The sequence below is a fragment of the Camelina sativa genome, chromosome 12 (assembly GCF_030686135.1).
Source record: "Camelina sativa cultivar CO46 ecotype springtype chromosome 12, ASM3068613v1".
Classification (NCBI taxonomy): Eukaryota; Viridiplantae; Streptophyta; class Magnoliopsida; order Brassicales; family Brassicaceae; genus Camelina; species Camelina sativa.
In genome coordinates this window covers 6,892,126-6,912,973 of record NC_141891.1, presented here as the reverse complement: position 1 = coordinate 6,912,973, position 20,848 = coordinate 6,892,126, and the positions used below count along the sequence as shown (strand labels likewise).

At 39.4% G+C, this 20,848-nt stretch overlaps 5 protein-coding genes and 1 pseudogene across 9 annotated transcripts; 3 read left to right on the top strand and 3 right to left on the bottom strand.

Moving 5' to 3' along the window:
* Positions 1–936: 936 nt before the first annotated feature.
* LOC104730689 (polyadenylate-binding protein RBP45C) lies at positions 937–4,185 on the bottom strand. Of its 3 annotated transcripts, XR_015574628.1 has the most exons (8): positions 3,741–4,130; positions 3,184–3,652; positions 2,818–2,898; positions 2,040–2,098; positions 1,829–1,959; positions 1,643–1,739; positions 1,373–1,558; positions 937–1,261 (listed from the first exon to the last, which is right to left on the bottom strand). XR_015574628.1 is itself a non-coding variant. In XM_087478579.1 (7 exons), the coding sequence occupies exons 1-7, from the start codon at positions 4,050–4,052 to the stop codon at positions 1,259–1,261; spliced, it is 1,257 nt and encodes a 418-aa protein (XP_087334705.1). In that variant the 5' UTR covers positions 4,053–4,185; the 3' UTR covers positions 937–1,258. The 3 variants fall into 3 exon arrangements, 2 of the variants coding, with proteins under 2 accessions (XP_087334705.1, XP_087334706.1); XM_087478579.1 differs by lacking the exon at positions 2,818–2,898 and having other exon boundaries at positions 3,741–4,185; XM_087478580.1 differs by lacking the exons at positions 937–1,261; positions 1,373–1,558; positions 1,643–1,739; positions 2,818–2,898 and having other exon boundaries at positions 1,825–1,959.
* A 78-nt stretch (positions 4,186–4,263) lies between these two features.
* LOC104730686 (uncharacterized) lies at positions 4,264–14,347 on the top strand. Its single transcript, XM_087479302.1, has 14 exons — positions 4,264–4,400; positions 4,513–5,614; positions 5,725–6,448; positions 6,829–7,318; positions 7,674–7,819; positions 7,945–11,272; positions 11,361–11,573; positions 11,646–11,849; positions 11,939–12,142; positions 12,339–12,485; positions 12,730–13,080; positions 13,190–13,625; positions 13,827–13,908; positions 13,992–14,347. Exons 6-14 carry the CDS (start codon positions 9,272–9,274, stop codon positions 14,197–14,199), a joined length of 3,846 nt encoding a protein of 1,281 aa, XP_087335428.1. The 5' UTR covers positions 4,264–4,400; positions 4,513–5,614; positions 5,725–6,448; positions 6,829–7,318; positions 7,674–7,819; positions 7,945–9,271; the 3' UTR covers positions 14,200–14,347.
* Positions 4,388–9,214, top strand: LOC104730688 (uncharacterized). The gene is made up of 7 exons (XM_087476777.1): positions 4,388–4,400; positions 4,513–5,614; positions 5,725–6,448; positions 6,829–7,318; positions 7,674–7,819; positions 7,945–9,040; positions 9,150–9,214. The coding sequence occupies exons 1-7, from the start codon at positions 4,388–4,390 to the stop codon at positions 9,212–9,214; spliced, it is 3,636 nt and encodes a 1,211-aa protein (XP_087332903.1).
* Positions 14,348–14,363: 16 nt separating the features above from the next.
* Positions 14,364–17,713, bottom strand: LOC104730687 (uncharacterized). The gene is made up of 8 exons (XM_019233301.2): positions 17,590–17,713; positions 16,900–17,308; positions 16,548–16,688; positions 16,092–16,457; positions 15,487–15,732; positions 15,250–15,342; positions 14,837–15,037; positions 14,364–14,760 (listed from the first exon to the last, which is right to left on the bottom strand). Exons 1-8 carry the CDS (start codon positions 17,601–17,603, stop codon positions 14,545–14,547), a joined length of 1,686 nt encoding a protein of 561 aa, XP_019088846.2. The 5' UTR covers positions 17,604–17,713; the 3' UTR covers positions 14,364–14,544.
* A 49-nt stretch (positions 17,714–17,762) lies between these two features.
* LOC104730684 (fatty acid desaturase 4, chloroplastic pseudogene) lies at positions 17,763–18,918 on the top strand (annotated as a pseudogene). Its single transcript, XR_015575053.1, has one exon. The product of XR_015575053.1 is annotated as a fatty acid desaturase 4, chloroplastic pseudogene (transcript).
* On the bottom strand, positions 18,798–20,489 carry LOC104730685 (vacuolar protein sorting-associated protein 22 homolog 1). 2 transcript variants are annotated; one of them, XM_010449880.3, is made up of 7 exons: positions 20,342–20,485; positions 20,132–20,242; positions 19,857–19,992; positions 19,520–19,674; positions 19,311–19,418; positions 19,105–19,194; positions 18,798–18,982 (listed from the first exon to the last, which is right to left on the bottom strand). In XM_010449880.3, the coding sequence occupies exons 1-7, from the start codon at positions 20,390–20,392 to the stop codon at positions 18,881–18,883; spliced, it is 753 nt and encodes a 250-aa protein (XP_010448182.1). In that variant the 5' UTR covers positions 20,393–20,485; the 3' UTR covers positions 18,798–18,880. The 2 variants fall into 2 exon arrangements, with proteins under 2 accessions (XP_010448182.1, XP_087335429.1); XM_087479303.1 differs by lacking the exons at positions 19,105–19,194; positions 19,311–19,418 and having other exon boundaries at positions 19,508–19,674; positions 20,342–20,489.
* Positions 20,490–20,848: the final 359 nt, after the last annotated feature.

Genomic DNA, 20,848 nt, shown 5'->3' with positions numbered 1-20,848 from the left:
TGTTTTGGCTAAGGATTTAATGATTTAACTATTATTTAATACTAATAATTTTATTGACCACATTATTTCCAGTATTGTGCATCATATCAGTTAGTGATGTTTGAAAATTAGTCTAGAAACTAAATGTTGACTATAGAGTTCCTTCTATACAAGCATCATTATAAGATTTTTAAGATAACTTATTATCAAATTTTGTTTAAAAATCTTAAGATGTTCTTATCAAATGTTATATTAGTGAACTTTGTTTTCTTATCCAGAGTAAAACAACATTAAATTTAAATAAAGATATATACTTTAAAAAGAAATGAATGAGAGAGAGTGAGAGAGTTGAGAGATGGGACTCAACCATGAAAAGAGGTGGTCAAAGCTAGAGTTTTCGGTTTTTTTCATTTCTTTTTTTATCTCATCACAACTGGAAAACAATTAGATGAAGAAAAAAAAAAAAACCAAAGCTTGATGATGATGGTGATGAGGAGCGGGAGTATAGTTACGCTCTTTGTCACATTTGATGGAAGCGAGACTCCCTATGAGACAGATCCATAAGCTCTTTTGTCACATGGATTGTCAAAAAAAAATGCAGCTCTAAGAATAGTAAAGTAAAATGGTTGATTCGTTTACATATGAATCAATCAATGGCAGAAAAGCTTACTCATCCGTTATATTGCTCCTGTAACCATTTTCTAGTTTTAACAGATATGAGACAACCAGTTTGTTTTTGTAACCAATCTCTTTGAAGTTTGCCAGCTTTGAATGAAAGGTCACGTTACCAGCATTTGCATCAACCATTAACTATCGACTCTTCTTTTTGAAACACTATTGATTCTTCATATTCTGAAAAAGTAAAAGCATCAATTGTGGACTCTCGTTTAATACAGTTACTTGTGCGAAAAGGAATATGTCAAGGCTATCTAATCTCTTTCGTCACCGCAGCTCAGCTTGAAACTAAAAACTCAAATTTATTGAATGTTTTGCTGACTAATTTAAGATGTAGAATGTTAAAGTAATTCAGAGGCGTTGCAGGAAGAAATAGTACAAGAAACACTTGTGGGTTTAAGCCTTTTGTTACGACTTGGAAGAACACTCAACAATTGTCACGCGAAAGCAAAGTAATTCATAAGAAAAAAAAAAAAGAGTTGAAAGAGAGAATCTGGGACAAGAAGAGCTAATACACATCCACTTCAATAATTCATTCACGATTTTCAAACGGTGTCAGCTTTCTGGAGAACTTCAGCTCGATCACGACTTATTAAATCATGCTTCACTGCAAAAAACAGAGGGAACAAGAATCAGTAAGCTCGCAACTTTACTTACAGTCTTACGGATACATTGCCTAAAACTTTTAAGATTTTCAGGTAAAAACCAAAGAAATTACCTGCTGTTGCTGCTGGTAGCCACCAGGTTGCTGGTAGTTTCCATAGCCACCACCAGCGTACCCACCATAGTAGGCGTTAGGGTCCTGAGGAGGTGGTGCATATCCGTATGCTTCATATCCCTGAGGAGGATACCCATAGTATCCACCACCACCACCACCACCATACTGGCCTTGATTAGTTTGAGACTGTGAAATTATGGGTCAAGTCATCAGATCACAAAGTAGAGAGCATAGTTTGTTAGCTTGGTGCATTGTTCAATGGATACAAACCTGTTTGTTGGAAGGGCTGTGACCCCACGAAAGACGAACACTTTGTCCACCAAGTTGTGTTCCGTTCAACATGGATAGTGCTTGCTCAGCACATGCCCTGAAGCACAAAGACAGAGTAAAGTTGTGAATTAACTAACATTTTCAACATAAAATGAAGTTTGTCTTCAAAGTCACACTAGTGTCTACCTGTTGGCGAATTGAACAAATCCACAACGCTTTCCTGCCGGTATTTTCACATGAACTAGTTCACCAAATTGACCAAAAACTGACTTCAAAAGATCTTCTGTTACACTTTGATCCAAAGCTCCGACAAAAATCTGGAATAGCAAACATGACATTAATTCAACAATTCACCCAACATAGAAAAGGCCCAAGGAAACCAAAACAAAGTACGCACTGTGGTGTTAGTTGGGTCGCTTTCTCCTGGATTTCCTCCTTGGTTGTTTTGATATGAACCTTCAAAAAAAAAAATAGTCAAAAGAATGTAAGCAGAAAACTAAAACATCAATATATATACTACATTCAGTTGACGGTGCAAGGAAACAGACACTAACGCACACACACACAAACGAGAATGGCAGTTGCAAGTTTTGTCCAAATAATGAGCAGATGATACATGCAAACAGCAACTGGCAAATATATGTTACAGTTTGAAGATTAAGGTGAAGGGATTCAAGTTAGTTGATAACTGATACACAAATTATTAAATATCTACGAGGGGAAACATGATCCAACTTTGAGAAACTAGAAAATGACAGAATGGGACCACAATTCTCTAAGAGAGCACAAGTAACCTAAATTCCCTCCAAGGTTTGACAGTTCACCATCGTAACCAATTTGCCGAAAGAAGATTAGTAACAGTGTAATACTAAAGAAGAGTTATAAATTAGAGGCAAAAAGTAACTGAAAGAAGGAAGTTGCAGCACTAATTACTGAAAAAGATGGAATTGAGAGGTATGTAGAAGAACACAAAACACTCTTTTAGGAATCACACTTGGAAAAAAGCGAAAAGTAATGAACGGTGGTAAATATGAAAAAAAATAACTTAAAGTTAAGGCTTAAATTAAAAGGGAAAGACTTATGCTTGATAAGTAAAGGAACTGGAAAATAATTTGCGACTGTAGCTGATAAAAAAGCTTTGTAATTAACTTCTTCTGAAAACATAACTAACTGACCTAAATGAGGCCACGCAATAAGGTGGAATCATTTTCAGCTGAAGTCAGTTCCAGGCCCCCCAAAGAGAGCCTCTTGTTCTCCTGCTTACAGACAACATGAGTTTTTTCTTATAAGTTTTAGGATGTTTTGCGATATTAAATTCTTAGAAGTGCTGAAAGGCATGAAGCTGAAGGATAAGGGCAGACACATTGAACACCAACTAACAGAACACTATTCACCAATCAGAAAGATACCGGTAAAGGAATAATACCCCAAAGAAAAGAAAATAAACTAACCTAGACAGTTAAAGACAAAGCGAGTCATATCACCACTCAACATACTCATAAGTCAGCAGAGATCTGGCTCCTTAGTATAAAAAAACATACCTGGTTGCATCGTAAGAGGCTTCTTGTTGGCAGCTGGACCAGTACGCATAGGCCTGGATGAGCAGTATTGCCCATTCATTTCAGTCATGGCGCGAATCTGCTCACTTTCATCACCGAACCTAACAAATCCATATCCCTTGGACCGTCCAGTAGTCCTATCAGTCACAACTTTTGCTCCCTTGACAGAGGAATATACAGCCTTAAACGTCTCAGTAAGCATTAAGTCGGTAACATCAGGTGCCAAGTCTCCAACAAAAACCGTGTGCTCCGGACCTTCAGCCTGGCGTCTCTCTCCAGCTCCGAGCTGAGCCCAGTTCAACCTAAAGGTCTGCTGTTCACTGTTGGGCATTGGAGCACCATTGTAAGTCTGCAAAACCCTCTCAGCTGTAGCGTGGCTCGCAAACTCAATAAATCCATAACCTTCTGAATATCCGCTCTGCTTATTGCGAATCACTTTAGCTGATTGAGCCTACAGAGCCACAAAGAGAGCAAAATCTTCAAAAGGATGAAACTTTCAATAATTTTAAAACTGCATTACAAAGATTTTTCGAAATTACCTCGCCAGTAACATTAAAGACGGTCATGAGATAGTTCTCATCCATCCAAGGCTGCAAGTCACCGATCCACAACGACCGGATCTCACCAGCTGATCCTGGATTCTGAGATCCACCACCACCACCATACTGCTGCTGTTGTGGTTGACCAGGAGACGGAGCCGACTGAGGATTCCATCCTGCCGGCGGCTGACCTTGCTGGTGCTGCTGCATCATCCACGACTGCTGCTGCTGGTGGTAAGCTTGCTGGTCGGAAGGATTCTGCCCTGACCCTGCGGCAGCACCGTTAGAAGCTGTAGGTGGCTGCTGCATCATGACGACGATAACCTAGAATGTCGCAGATGCAATTTTAAGGGTTGAGCTCGAGAGAGAGAAGAAGAATAGTAGCTGTCTCTGTCTCCTTTTTTTTTTATACTCGAACAAATAGTTGTCCACACAGTGGCCCAATAACAAAAGGTTTGGGCTCCTGGCCCATTATAAAGCTAGGGTTACCTAAAAAACGGTTCGGACCGGTCAGGATCGGTTTAAGATTGAGATGCCTAATTTCGAATTCTCAGCTCTGTGAAGACGACGACGTCGCCGAAACGGTTTTTTCTCTTGTTAAACCCTAAAACCCCCGCTCTGTTTTAATGGTGGAATTCATATCAGACATGGAAGATCAAGGTACGATAAGAGTTTGAATTGCGCTTTAAAGTTTTTGTCTTTGGGTATATCTTGGACAGTGTGGGCTGGTGGAGAAGTAGTTTGATTGAATAATTTGTTTGCTAATTTTCAGGAATGGTGGAGGAAGGAGGGAATAGAGATGTTGAGATGGGAAAATTCCCAGTGATGGCTTTCAGGCCTTCCCATGATGCTAAGCTTAGAGAATTATTGCACAAGATTTGTTTACATGAGATTAAGCTATGTTCTGATGCTGCAAAGGAGTTTATCAAGTTACTAAAGGGAGAAACTGGTGGCGATTTGTTGCGTCTTTATTTCCAGAGCTCACCAAACTTTGCTGAGCTTCTAGAAGCATGGAACCTTCGACATGGAAAGCAAGGACTTAACTATATATTCTCGCTTATCCAGACGATTTTGAGTCATCCAGAGGGAAAAGGTAGATCAACTGATATTGGAAGAGCTATTGACCAGTTTGCTAGGTTACTTATTGAAGAAAAAATGGATGATATTTGCAAAGAATTGAAAAGCAAAGAGGGGAAACAACAGAATGCTGCGCTTTCATTGTTGGCTTCGATTGTTAGGCGTGGTTCAGGCATGGCATCAGATATAAATAAGAAATTTGATTTTAAGGTTTTTGCAAAACTAGCCGAGTCTAAAACGCGAGGGGCTGAAAAGGTTAGTAAACACTCAACCAGGAAGGCCTGTGTTGGCTTTGCCATATCATTCTTTGAAGTTGGGAGCCCTGGATTGTTATGGAAAGTTTTACAGCACAAGGAAATGTATTTTAACGTCCTGCGAGGCCTTGGTGAAGACGATGAAGAGACTGTGGCTTATGTCTTGTCTACGTTGAAGGATAAGATTCTTGTTGAAGAATCATTGATTCTTCCTAGTCTAAGGAGTGTTCTTTTTGGAAATGTGACGCTAGAGCAGCTAGCCAGCATTTCAGCAAGAGAGGATGATCGGATTGCGAGTCAGTTGGCCCATGATGTTCTTGTTAAAGTTTGCACAGACCCTTCTAACGGATTGATGCCAGATGCAAAGAGAAAGTTGGGAGGCAATTCAGACAGACTACTAATGCTCATGAAAAAGTTGAGAGCAGCAGAAATTGGTTATCACAGAGATTTGCTTTTAGCCATAGTTAGGGGTAGACCGTCTTTAGCTTCAGCTTTCTTTGACGAGTTTCCTTACAATATGGAAGATTTTGCATCACCATCCTGGTTAGTCTTCTTCAGAGCGCGAAAGTGTATCTATCTTTATTTTTCTGCGTGTACCGTCACATTTTTGCTGTTTTGTCATTCTTTTCGCATTGTAACTGAAGTCATTGCAGGTTTTCTTCTATTTCCTTGGCAGCAGAATTGGTATCGTCAGTAAGAACTTCATGTTCTTTTGACTTTCTCAGTCCAGATCAACGTGCTACATCTCCTGGTGGTTCAGATGTTCAGACTATCATGAAATGCCTATGCCCACGACCATTTAGCCGGTCACTGATCACCAAAGGGATGCTCCATTCTGAATTTCTTGTTAGACATGGGACCTTGAGATTTATGTTGGAGACGCTGAGGCTGTTGGATTTTTTTGTTGCCTCTTGGAACCTTTGTTCATCTCATAGATGCTCTGTTGAGCAAATTCAGGTTTCTCTCGAGCAGAATGTCATGGGTGAGGTGAGAAGCTTTTATCCAGAATTCCAGGTGTTATGGACTCTACTGAAGCCTGTGGACGGTTCTAGTAAAACTGAAAAGCCGTCTTCGAAGAGAAAAGCAAAGTTGGATCGTGGATTAAGCAGAAAAAAACGCTTTAAGCAATCTGAGAAAGATGTTTCAGACGAAGAGGCTGGTGATATTGTCGTTAGTGGTGTTGGTTCTGATAAAGATATTTTGGCAGAGGATAATGTGGATGCTCATATGACAAATCAGGAAGATGCAGAAAGAGAATATCTTGGGATTGTTTCAGAAATTTGGGCTTCAGAACTTTGTTTTAAGCCTATTGATTCGGTTGGAGAAGCAGAGAAGTGGTTTCACTTAAAGCTTCTGGATGCCCTCAAGATTTATGTGGTACGCTGATATTTCACATTATTATTTTTGTTTGTGTTGTTGATAAATGAAAAAGCAGAACCTTTTCAAAATTTGATGTACTCAACTTAATGATATTTCACTAGTGACAGGTTGTCTTATCGTTTTGCACTATCCTATAAATTTCCGTGTCAAATACTGGTTGAAGTTTGAATATTGAGTTGTAGTGGTTTGTCCAGTTGACAAGTAGAGAACTGAAACGGTCATGCTTTGCTTACTAAATTCTGGTTAAATGTCTCGTTTCTTGTCACTTTAATATAGCTTGTTAATTAAAAGATATCTATGTGTTATTGGTGCTTAGACGTTCCTCATATGTACTTGATGAGTTCTAGTTTTAAGCTACATGTTTTTCATTTTTGCAGTGCGCTGTACATAATGTGCTTGAAGGAGCGTTTGATGTCTTCATGAAATTTGTAAGCAATTCTTTAAATTTGCCAGCCGAATTGCAGAGAGCTTTCTTGTCTGTGCTAAATGAATACATCAGTTGGACGCCAAAGTCCCAAAGTGACAGAGATCCTACAAGACTTCCACCTTTTATGTACAAGCATTTGCATGTGTTCATGAATTTGTTACTTTTTGCACCACACAACGAAGTGAAGGATCTAGCGTACAGTTTAGCAGTGGCAGCTATGAGCAGCACCGGTGCATTCGAAAAAAATCCAAGTGAAATTGGCGCATGGTTCTTGTTTCTGCCAAGTTTTGAAAAGATTAAACTTCCTCCTGAGGTTAAGGAGGCTGTACAGAGCATGCCATCAATTGTCATCTCCTTTTTATGTGATGCAGTTATGGCTGTTGGAAATAATTTATTCAAGCAATGGGACATCGTCAGAAGTTACTTGCCCCATTTAGAAGGTATAGGTAATTGTGTCCTTGAAATCAATGGTTTTGTATAGATTCCACTTGCTTACTCGTTTTGCTCTGGTTTTAGTGTCTGCAATATATAATATGTTGCTCCTGTGTTTGTTTACATACCGTTTCTATGTAACCATTTTAGGTAATGACTGCAAAATTTTGTTGTCTGCACAAAGATGAAGATGATTATCTAATGTCTCTGCAATTAATTTTGTGAATTGATAAAAAATGTTGGTTATCAAACACAATTCAATAAATCTCATGCAAGATGTGTCCTAGTTACGTGTCCTGTGGATTTGTGATAAGCCTAGAAGTATTTATTCACTGGTGTGTATCTTCTCTGTGTTGGTTGCAGGTGTATCAATTGGTTTTAGCCCCCTAATTGTTTGTCTACTGCAGAAGTGTGTGAAGGTACTAAATTCTGAAGCTAAAACGTTACCAGAGAAGTCAGCAATATCTCTGTACGTCTGCAGCACACTGAAATATCTTTTACAAACTCAGGTAAATATCTTTTACAAACCGAGGTGTATGTAGATAACTTTCACCATGAAATACCAATATCTTTTATATTCTAGTGTACACCGCTTAAAATACCAATATCTTTTCTATAAAATTCAATATTGTAGGTAGATTCCAGATTACTCTCATGTTTGATCCAGTCAATTTTGTCTGAGGTGGTTGATGAATCTAAGGATTTTTTATGTGAATGGAGGCCATTGAGAATTTTGCTTCTTTTCTCACAATCCTTGTCAGACAAAAAACCTATCATCTTGCATTCCAGAAGGACGACGGGTCTACCATCTGACAGTTCTTTTTCAGAGACTCTTGATGAGATCAAAGAACTGATGAGAAGCATTTCTCCGGATGAAGTTACAGGAATAGTTCAAGCGTTTTCTTCTGCATTGATGTGTGCAACACCTGAATCGATCTTGCAAAATTTTACTCTTGTGATGACTGTTTCTTGGGCCTTCTACGGAATGTCATTCTCAATTTTACAGTCCATCCTCTTTTTAGAGGAAAATTTCCTTGGAAACCTTTCAAAGCTATCACTTGACTTATTTGCGCGAGGTTCAGAATTTACTGGGTCAAGGAATCTTTGTGAAGAAACAGTAGATAGTGAGATTGGTTTTTCTGGTCACTCATCCATAACTGAAGAAATCAGAAGTAAGATGGCCATTCGTGATATTGGATCTTCTGCCTTCTCTGTGTTCTTAGAGCAGGCTCCTTTTCCTGTATTACTTACTGCCATTATGAGCATGGATATATCTTGCTTACCAGAGTTCCCAAGAATATCAGAGCTACTGCTGCTTAAAGTTTCGCAGCCTACAAGTGGTAGTATTGACTCAAATATCCAAGTAATACTGTTCTGGCTCTTTCAAATACGATCATTTTACAAGGTTCAACCGGCTCCAGTACTCCGCCAACTCTCTGAGATCTGCGTACGTCTTATGAAGAACTTGTTCTCTCAAATATCAGAAACGGAGCTTGTTTCTGGACCCTCTTCAAATAAGTTGTTCGCTTCAGTCACGAAGCAGAAGCATCAAGTGGCCCAGACAGTTCTTGGCCACCCAGTTGTGATCGCACTGTTAGAGAGTCCCTTGGATTGTTGCACATCACCTGGAGTGCAGAATGTTGAGATTTTTTCAGAAATATCGCTGACAACAGGGAGGCTAGTTTTCAGTGAAATAGATCAACACATTCTTGATCTATTGGTTTCTACCTGTGAGTTTTTGTTTGATGAGAAACACAATGTGTGGAAATGGGACTTCAGGAAAAATAAGTCAATTATAGCTTTTAAGGACTTGGTCGAAAGGCTTCTCTTGGAATTCAGGGTCAAGTTTGAGCTTTCTGTTGGTTCTCAAAGTTACGCTTCGCTTCTCCAACTATCACAAGTGAATTCATGCTTTGTTGAGATTCATATCACCTTTCAAACTTTTATATGTTGCTCATTCCATGCTGAGTAAAATTGATGAGAAGGAATCAGCAAGCCCAGATTCAAGTAAGATTCTCAGTTTGGGATTGGGTATTGCTGGCGGAGCTTTCGAAATGCTTGTATTATATTCACACCAGCCGACTGCTAAGCGAGGGGTATATGATTTGTTGTGGGAATTAGAAGAAAATAATTATGACAGTAACCTCATTGAGAAAGTATATAGCATGGCATGCAAGTTTTCTACCTCTTTTGGTTTGGATTCGGCAGCAGATATTTGTTTGCTTAAGGTTTGTGGTGGCATTTTCAGGGGGAAACATTATCAAAATTGTAGTGTTCACCGGTTGGTCTTGGTTATTTCGCTGATTGTTGGGAGAACCCCTGAAGACTTGATTATCCACTGCATTAAACGGGCAAGCATAACCAGAGCCAAGATTTTGTTCTATCTTGTGGAGTCCAGTCCCTTGCATCGTTTAGTCTTTGGACGCTTTTTCTTTAGCATGCTAAGTAAGAAGCAGGAGGACACTGCTCTTACAGATGATCAGTTTATCATGCTTCTGCCTGCTGTGCTATCGTATCTGACATCAGTTTCTGAAAAACTCGAGAAGCCGTGTAATAGATGTTTGGATATAACTTCAGTTTATTCAAATATACTAATAAATGGTTTTCTTCAATGGCCAAGGTTTTTGTCTAGGTGCATCTTTGAAGAGAAGTATGACGATATTCTTCTGTCAACGACCGACGATATTGACACTATGTTTAATGCGAGTCTTCTTGGGAAGGCAGTACTTATGTTTCAGTATCACTTTTCCTTGACTGAAAGTCCAACTAAAGAAGATGATCTCTTTAAGGTATTTAATTCCATCTTTCCTCACACTAGTGCTAGGAAGGAGATGTTGGACTACGAGATGAAGGAAGTGGACATTCAGTCGGTAGACCAAATGTTTAATGTTGCTATCCGTGTTGTTGCAAAAGTAACACTGTCAAAGATTTGTTTGTTTCCTGAGGATAGCAGTATGTGTCATCTTAAACGTGAAGCAGGTACTTGCCTGAAGGAAAGTTCTCCTAAATTTGGATCCAATAGAGCGGTTTTATCAAAGCGGATACTAGATGCTTTGGTTAATTGTTGGCAATGTGTCGTCAAGAAATCTGATGGGTCTTTTAAAGGGAATTCCGAAGGAAAACAAGACAAATGTTGGTCCTTGTGCCAAAGCCTTGAAAACTTCATTTTGAGAAGTATTCTACAGTTTATAAAAAACATGTGTGAGGAGGTTGTTCAATTGGATTCCCTTCCCTTCCTGGAGAGACTGATGAAATCAACTCTTCTGTATAGATTTGAGGACTCGAAGACACTGAAGATACTGAGAGAAATTTTCTTCTTATTGTCTAGAGGGAAGTACTCATATGCACCATATATCCAACTCTTAATAAGTCACTCTCAGTTTACACCAACTATCAGTTCTCTCTCCATGTCACCCTCACACACTGGTGAATTATTCAGGCCTGTTTCCAGCATCCTAAAACATCTTATCATCTCAAGTCCGAATTCTGTTGGAGTTAAAAGTCCTCGTTTTGAAGCACCTTACTATGCGAGGCAGTTAGAAATTGTCAAAATTCTCAGAGTGCTGCTCTCCAAATGTGGAAAAGATTCAGGCATCAATCTCAAAGAACTGCACTTTCTTCTTTTGTGTTCTTATGGTGCAACTCTGAGCGAAATCGACTTGGAGATCTACAAGCTGATGCATGATATCAAGTTGGTAGATGTCGAACACACGCTGAATGTTTCTGAAACAGATTGTTTGTGGGGTAAAGCTGCCTTGAAAATAAGAGAGGCACTGCGTTTATCTCAGGACGCATCTGATGTTGGTGAAGCTGATTTATTGGAAGATGTCCGCCAGAGTCTTTTCAAAGAGAATCTTTGTGTTGATCCCAAAATATGTGCTCGAACTGTTTTGTTTTTTCCTTATCAACGAACTACAGAGGTATCGGATAGTTTACACGTATATGATTATCCAGTAAACGAGGTACCATCTTTAATTTTAAATTTCAGTTAGAAGTTCTTCTACTTGCATTTTTAAACATCAATAAAATAAATCCTTCGTCCCTGTGCAGAAATGTTCACCTGGTATGGAGGACATTGAACGCTATGATCCGGTTTTCATCTTGCGCTTCTCGATAGACACATTGTCTATTGGATACATTGAACCTGTAGAATTCGCCAGCTTAGGCTTGCTTGCAGTTGCATTTGTGAGCATGTCTTCAGCAGATCTTGGGATGAGAAAATTGGGCTATGAAACTCTTGAAATATATCTGGATGCCCTTGAGGTAATTGTTATCTTAAGCTGATCTGTATGCATGGTGAAAATTGTTTTGTTTAACTATGATTTTTTAATGTAGAGTTGTAGGAAAAACAAGCATGTAACAGGGCTTAGGCTTCTGCTGATGTATGTACAAAATGGAGTTGAGGAACCATGGCAAAGAATCCCAACTGTTTCTGCTATTTTCGCCGCTGAGGCATCTCTGATATTGTTGGATCCTTCTCACGAACATTATGTTCCCATAAATAAACTTTTGAAGAGCTCATCTACACTGAAGCTGAGGGTACTTATTCTCTGAAAACTGTAAACTCTTCGCTTTATCCTTTATACTTTGCCAGCATTCAAACTGTTTTCGATTTTTCTCTTTGTTAGGGAATACCTTTGTTTCACGATTTTTTCTGGAGCAGCACTGTTAACTTTAGATCACAGAGATTTTGGGAACTACGCCTAGTGTGTGCAGGCTTGAAATCAGATGAAGATGCTCAAATTTACATTAGAAACTCCATCCTCGAGACAGTGATGAGTTTTTCTTCATCCCCTCTTGCTGATGATGAAACTAAAGGACTAATCCTTCAGGTGATATAATTTCTTTTCTTAATGTCATATAGTATATAGTGTTTATGTTGCACCTATACGCAGTTCTTCTTTAATATCAATATAAGGTTAATGCTCAGAATATATTTATTTGGTCTTGTGTACTATGGGGTATCTTTTCTAAAGCTTTGAGATCTTAATCCAACACGACATAAACCATCTTTCTTTCAATCTTCAGGTTGTGAGGAAGTCGGTCAAATTCCATAAGATGGCCCGGCATCTAGTTGAAAACTGTGGTCTGTTTTCATGGTGTTCAGCATTTATCTCAACGTTTACTACAAAGCCCACTGGAGACGAAGATTTGCGCTTGGTAGTTATCTTGGAGGTATGTACAATATTATCCAGTAATGCTACGAATTAGTCATGGACGCTGCTGCAGGCACCCTGTTTAAGAATACAGATTTTCTTTACTTTTTTACAAACGTAACTCTGTAGAATATGATGATGAATGCAAAATTGAATTAAATTTCTCAATGGTCAACCATGGTTGTTGTTTGTTTGTAATCAAGAGTCCTTATGTGGAACAGTGTGTTCATTAATTGACTTACTTTGTGATATTGTCGTATCAGGTCATAACTGATGTTCTCGCCTCCAGAAACGTTCCAGAGTGGTTGCAACGATGTGGCCTTGAAGGGCTAATGGAAATCTCATCGCGTTTATACAGACTTTTAGGTGGTGGACTGGTATCAGTACAAGAAAATGCTACTTCAGTTGATTTTATTTTGCAGATACTATCAGCTACTCTGAAGATTTCACAGAAACGAAAAATGTACCAGCCACATTTCACCATCACAATCGAGGGAATATTCCAACTCTTTGAGGGTGTTGCTAATTCTGGTTCTCCTCAAGTCCAAGCAAGTTCAGAGCATGGGCTTATTACTATACTAATGAGCAGCCCGCCAGTTGACATAATTGACATGGTATCTATTTCTCTCTCTCTCTCCCTCGCTCTCGCTATGACTATTAAGCAGCCCTGCAATTTTGTTTTGAAGAGCTTAATTTTGTTTGTATCATATGATATCTTTTCAGGACGTGGACAAGTTGAGAAGGTTTCTTTTGTGGGCGACCTCCACAGCCTTAAAGAGTGACCATAAAAGGGTATCTAAACCTAGTGAGTCTCATCAAGATACTAAAAAACTCACTGAAGAACCACAAGAGGAGACTATGGTAGCAAAGTTTCTACGCTGGCTGTTGGCTTCAGTGATTCTTGGGAAGCTTTATTCGAAAGCTAATCATTCGGACTCGACAGTCTTAAGTAAAACAAAGCCAGAAACTTTGTTGAATTTGTTAGAATACTTCAAGAAAAGGAATCTCGAAGACAGCATGAAAATTTCAGAGCACGTAATAGGGGAAGTAATCGTTTGTCTCCAAAAGCATCTTCTGTGTACAAACTACAGGGTTCTTCTTCCCTCCGTTGTATTTGCAATTTCTCTCATGCTTCCTCACAATGACCTCGGGACAGAAGGTATGCTGCTTTTCACCGACTTACACAACTCTTGTTCTCCAGATTACTTGGCTTTGATTGAGAATTGAACTCTTTACAAGAGTAGGTTAGGGTTTTGAGATAGGATTATTCAGGCTTTTTCTTAGGTGTTAAGCTGCATCTAGTTCCGCCAATCAACACCTATAATCTGAATCTAAATTTTTCTTTCTTTCTTCTTTTCAGATCCCAATGACGATTACAAGCTCATCAAATCTTTGTGTTCTAAAATTAGTAGTCCTCCTGAGGCTAATCCGGGCTGGAGATGGTAAACGATTCTCCTATTGTTCATCATTCCAAAGCTTGGCATTGTTTATCACTATAAAGTTTGACCTGAATCCTTCTCCACAGGTCATATTTTCAAGCGTGGTGGGATCTTTCATCAGAACAAGCCACAGATCTGGACAAGATTGATGAACTTCATGCGTGCCAACACCTTTTGCTGATATTCTCTGATATGCTTGGAGAAACGCCAGGGGAATCTCAACAGGTGTTGCTTCGTAAAGATTTTGACATCACCCATGTATTAGAATGGGAGAGAAGTTTAGTTGAGACCTAGTCATTGACTTTGTAGGATTGATTTATCCAATTCAATCAGTTTTGTTGTATCAATGACAAAAGTTGTTATTGATTCATTCACAACAATGTTCAGTTTTGTTGTATATCTATGAGAAATATTATGGAGCCAGCGTATCTTGCTGCAACCACTGCCACTTTCAGTAATTTTCTCCACAAAAGTGACCATGGATATTAATGTATGACTTTTATATACAAGGATACAGTATACAGAATCTTCCCAATGTTTTTTTTTCAATTTAAAGTGAAATTTTCTAATTTAACTCGTGCATAATAACAACACGAAGTCATTCCTAACAAACAGACAATACATTTGATTTATTCGGATCTAGCAGTTCTTTGGTCTGTGGTATTTTGGAGGCAGAGACGGGCAATGCTCGTTCATATGCGGGTATGGCTCCATTGTGTTGTAATCGGGAAGTTCCATTCTATATTTCCCAAGTATTTGACAGTATGGAAGCTTCGCATCGTCATTGTCATTGCACCATTTAGGAAAACGGCTTGCATTGTTCTCGAAAAACTTGAGCATGTAAGCATCTTTGATCTGTAAAAAGTAAATGCACTGCTCAGTGTGTTGTGTGAGTATATATATTCTAGAGTGTGTATAGGTTAGTTCTCACCGTGAACTCCGTGACTTGAATAGAACTAGAGATTGGATCGAAAAGGCCAGCTTCTTTGTACATTTCGAGGATGAAAGCGATACAAGAAGTTGATTTCCCATCGCTATATATCCAATCATCTTGTTCCGGAACTGCCAGCAACTCGTCAAAAGAAGATCCACGCTTCTCCACTTCCACCAGCACATCAGGAAGATCAAGACCCTGCCATTGTAGAACATCTCAGAGAAAGAACTAAAGAAAAGAGATCAATGACCATTTACTGGAGAAAAGGAGAAGAAAAACACAGAAAGCATATGGTACCATCTACCATGTGCCAAAAGCCAATGCTACTACAAAAGCTTCTATTTATTTTAAGTCAAAGAGAAAAGTAAAAAGTCTGATAAAGCATTACGAACAAGTGAAAATGCTAGTACCTCTGTTCCGAGTCGCTTGTTAAGGGCTTCGTTCCACATGTTAGCAGCATAATCAGGCTGGATTTTGCTCCAAACTGTCATGACAGAAGCAACCTGGAAACACGTAAAAGATACAGAAGAAACAATCACAACCTCATCCATAAACTAATTGATAGCAGCTGTTTAAAGAGTAACAAGAAAGAGACTAAATGAAGCTCATGTTTTAACAATGCCAGAATACTGAGAAATGAAACCTACAAGATGAGCATCCAGAGGAGGTGGGTAGTTTCCGCTGATGGTATCGATCCAGCTAAAGATCAAGTTGTGATAGCCATATGGTTTACCATCCATGCTACGAGCATATTCCCAAGCAGCTGTAACATTAAACTTGGCTCGATAATCAGGATGCAACGGTAGCAATGCGATGTGGGGATTTGAGTCATCCTTGGTTTGTTCAAACTCCCACCACTCTTCCCATGGCAATATCGCTATTACATCTTCTCCCTATGACCCCAAGGTTCGAAGGAGAAGACAGGAAATAATTCAGGATATGCATAAAATATAGGAAGAAAAATGCAGTTCCATTAAAAGAATCAGTTTCCCCAAGACTGGCTTGGTAACAGGTCACTGGTAAAAAAATATCAACATGTCCTATCAAGGGCAGAGCAACTGTTTAAATCTGACTCATTACTCATCAACCATTGCGATGATGTTCAACCACATCAGTTTAGTTTGTTCTTAGCAGTGATGGTCATCTAATGATCATACCCAGAATAAGAACTAGTACTCAGTGGCTATATCAATTTTCAAAAGAAGCAACATATAAGTTAAAACTAATTCATCCACCAATTTAAAATTTTTACCTTTTCATTTTCATTCCCGGATTCACCAACCCAGAGTTTCCCTTCAGAATCCCTCAAACAGACAGCAGTGTGACCAGCATAGGCTCCACTTACCCACTTCTCAAGGGTCTCAAAACCACCCCACCGTCCACGGATTTTAGAGATAGCTAGTAAGTCTCCAGAGTGAATTTCATCAGTAGTAATATTTGTAACCCAAGGTTTAGGACGAGGGTGGAAAGTAGCACCCATATGGTTCTTAAGAAACGCGATATTAGAATTCTCCCCCCAACCGGTATTAGTAAAGAGAGGAAAAACATCCCACAGCGCTCGGAGAGTTCCCACCATCCCTGCTTCCATAAGGAATATTGAAACTCCTTTCTCCTTAACCTGAGTAAATCAGAGCCCGAAAGGCAAAACAAAATCCATTATAAAAACAGCAAACCAAAAAAGATATAGCAAGAGAAAACAACAGCTTACATAGTCATACTCGGCTTTCCCCTCCCACTCCTTGAACTCCATGGTGTGCTCCCTCGAAACAAAGTACCAATCCCATGTCACACGATATGGAGTCACAAAGACATAAATATCCATGCACGTCCAACTATGTGCCTTATCGACCTGCACAAAACACGTCATAACAGACTCAATATAGATAGGTAGAAACAAAACAAGGGAAACGAGTAACAAGTGATATGGATGAAGCTTGGAAGAAATCACCACTAAGCCTGTAATTTGAAATGTTCTCCGAAAATTTAAGAGCTCACAGAAGCCTAAAATAACGTATCACAGAGCACACACTAAGAGAGAAACAAGTTCATCATTTAGTGACCTTAATGTGAAGTGTACCACCACCGAATTCAGAACCGGACTTGTTATTGAGCTCCAACCAAGCCTTATTCTCATAAAAGCAAGCACCTTTCCACTCAACGGCGTCGTTTTTAAGAGAAGCAGAGCCGATAAAAGTAGGGAGAAGATCGACGGCTGTGTGGAGAGAATTGAGAACCGGCCAAGAGACTTGCCTGGGTAAAATCGGAAGCAGGTCCCGAGGATGAAATGGTAATTTCACGGATGGAACAGTGAGAAGCAGAAGTAAGGTAGTGGCGAAGAAGATGAACAGAGACGATGAAGCAACAACCGCCATTGTTAACGCCTTGAGTCGGTTACTCTCTCTCTCCTTTCCGTGTACGCATTCGCAAAGTCTTTGGTTTTTTCGATCGTCCTTTGATTTTTTTTTTTTCCTAACGTATTAAAGACTTCGAATAAGACAAAATCAAAATCCGAATGTACCAATCTAAACCAGAATAACTGATTTTATAATAAAAACAAGAACCGAAATTGGACTGAATAGCACATTTTGAAAATGTTGGGTGTAAATTGTAAATTTTTTATACTAAGAATCCAAATTTTGAAATTAAAGAGTATATTCGTATTAGTGGGTAATGCGCTCGCTAGCTAAGCGATCACAATAGTCCCACGCAGCCTTAACGTACACCACAACATAATATAGGTTAATCTCTACCTCATTTTCTTCATTTTGCGTCAACGTAATCTCTTCCTCTCTATCATTGGTTTATAGTTTCGAGACAACTAGAAATTTTATGGCTGTATCATTGATTACAACTTTTTCCTCCCACCTGTAATCTCATCCTCATTGATTTTATAACTTTCCTCTCTCACCTGTAATCTCTCTCAATGGCTGTATCACTTCAAGCCAAGTACCCTCTAAGACCTATCACCAACATCCCAAGAAGCCGCCGTCCCTCTCTTCTCCGTGTACGTGTCGTCACCTGCTCTGTTACTACTACCACCAAGCCTCAGCCTAATCATGAGAAGCTTGTGGTAGAGAGACACATTGTGAAGCCTCCTCTGTCCAGCGACCCAAGTCTGTTATCGAACAAGCCTCAGCCAAAGCTTGTGGTTGAGCAACGCCTAGCGAATCCTCCTCTGTCCAACGACCCAACTCTGAAGTCGACATGGAATCACCGGTTATGGGTTGCAGCGGGATGCACCACCTTGTTTGTCTCTTTAGCTAAATCTGTCACTGGAGGGATTGGTTCTCATCTCTGGCTCGAACCAGCTTTAGCCGGTTATGCAGGCTACATTTTAGCCGATCTAGGCTCTGGTGTCTACCACTGGGCTATTGATAACTACGGTGATGAGTCAACCCCTGTTGTAGGAACCCAAATCGAAGCATTTCAAGGTCACCACAAGTGGCCATGGACAATCACCAGAAGGCAATTTGCAAACAACCTACATGCTCTGGCTCGAGTCATAACCTTCACAGTTCTCCCACTAGACCTTGCATTTAACGACCCTGTGGTTCATGGCTTTGTTTGCACATTTGCATTTTGCATAATGTTTAGCCAGCAATTCCATGCTTGGGCACATGGAACCAAGAGCAAGCTTCCACCTCTCGTGGTGGTGCTGCAGGACATGGGTCTGCTTGTTTCACGGAGACAGCACGCCGAACATCACCGAGCACCGTATAACAACAATTATTGCATAGTGAGTGGGGCATGGAACAATGTTTTGGATGAAAGTAAGGTCTTTGAGGCTTTGGAGATGGTGTTGTATTTTCAGCTTGGGGTGAGACCAAGGTCATGGAGTGAGCCACACTCTGACTGGACAGAAGAAACCGAGATCTCCAACAACAACCAAGCATAAATAATTTTTATAGGTCCATGAATCAAAAATTCTTGATACATGTACAAGAAAATATAAAGAATATACTGAAAATATTTGTTCGTTATTTATATGTAACAAAGTGACTGTATTTCATATAAAACATACAACAAAGAGCATGTACCAGGTTAAGTTTCAGATCCAATGGATGAGTATACAGAAGAAACACAGGGGAACCAGTATCGACACTTTCCGTCTTTATGGCCATTGTCGATCATTGCGAGGCCCTCCTGAAAATGAATATAAAATTGTAAAGTTTCAGGACTCGCATCGGTTGCATTGCATCTACTATTACAATAGAGGTATTGAAAGCACATAAATCCAATTGTGGAAATGATAGCAAAATGCATACTTCTAACAAAGTTTCGAGAGCATCTGTAACCCGACCAGATGTCCATGAGAGGCGTCTTTGTACCTCTTCCACAGTCACAAAGCCTTGGCCCTGTGCGGAAAGCAACAAGAGATGCTCGAATCAGTTCAGTTAGAACTTCTAAGATACAATTTAAAACATGTGAAAAAATTGTTCTTTTGTGGAAGGGTGTAAAATATGATTATAACCTGAGCCAATTCCAAGATCTGGTTATGGTCTTTGTTCAGCTCTGTGGGAACTGAACGGACCAGCTTCTTCTTGCCAATTGTGATAACCTCAAATCCGCTACCCAATACCTGAGGGAAAAAACCAAGATACCAACAAGAAGTGTTCAAAAATTTCCGGTTTATCCAAAATCTGAAAGAAGAGAAAGGAAAAAAGCAACTCATATATGTACCTTTAACTTGCTAATAGCCCGAAGACAATCATCTTCAGTCACAGCTTCACGGTCTTTCTTCCTTCTTTGACGAAGATGGTTGCAGAGCTCTTGCAAGCTGATCAAACCTCCATTGTGTGACCTTGTAAGCATACAAACTTCAATAATCTGAACTCCTGTTAGATGAATTTACAAACTTTTCACAAAACTGTTGCATCATGTTCACTTATATCACAGAGGGTATGTCCAAATTCCAAGAAAAAAACTACATAGATGCCATACTCATACACAAGAGCATTCTATTTCCTAAGCATCTTCTTCTTAGACACAAGACAAGACATATGTCAGAAAAACATACCAAGTTCATAGTAGAAATCACCAATTCCAAGTAGCTCAGCCCAGAAACCCTTGTTTGAAGCTAGAGGATCCACACCAATTTTAGCACACATTTCATGGAATTGAGCCCTGAAGGCTGGATTTTTACGAATGTCATTCTGCAAACCAAAGACAAATTATGCTTCTTTTCAGGAATATAAACCACAGTTTTCCCATATCTGAGACAGATCATATGATCATATAACAGCAAACACAACAAGAGGAACAAATATTAAAATTTCTCAAAAAAATCACGACCTTGTGTTTGCGAGCGAACTCTTCAAGCTGAGACTTGAAAGTGGCAAGCTGTTCTTTCATCATATCAGTGCGTAACTTGGCCACATTTTCTCCTAGTAACCGGTACTGATCCTGGAATTTTTTGATGGATAAGAGTTAGAAGCTGCAAAATTCAATCAACTAAGATTTGAAAAGGAGAAGTATATCAAATCCGGTTTAAGAAGTAAAAACCCTAGCAGCTGCGGCCTTCTGTAACCCTCCGATTCCTGGTCGTCTTCGCATCTTTCACTGTTTTTTTTTGTTTGGATCTTTCGATTTCTTCTCTTCTGGTTGGGATTTCGGAATATGTCTGAGAAGAAGCAATTGGGAGAAGACGAAATATTTTAGTAGATAAATATGTTTAGGTTTAATAGTTATTCAACAAATCAGAGTGGCGCAGCGGAAGCGTGGTGGGCCCATAACCCACAGGTCCCAGGATCGAAAACTGGCTCTGATATTTCCATTGTTTTGTTTTTTTTTCCTTTTTTAATTTCTTCCCTCTTTGTCCTACTACAAGAACAGCTGAAAGCCTGAAACTATCATAATTTGGTCGAAAGCCCCTACAGCAACAAGTATGTGAACGAACATAGGTTGACTTGAGTACCGTTGTTCTAGATCATCTTTTTTTTAAGGTCCAACATACTAAAATGGTGGATCCATTACTTTGATGATAACGAAGAGTCGAAGACAATAGCATTT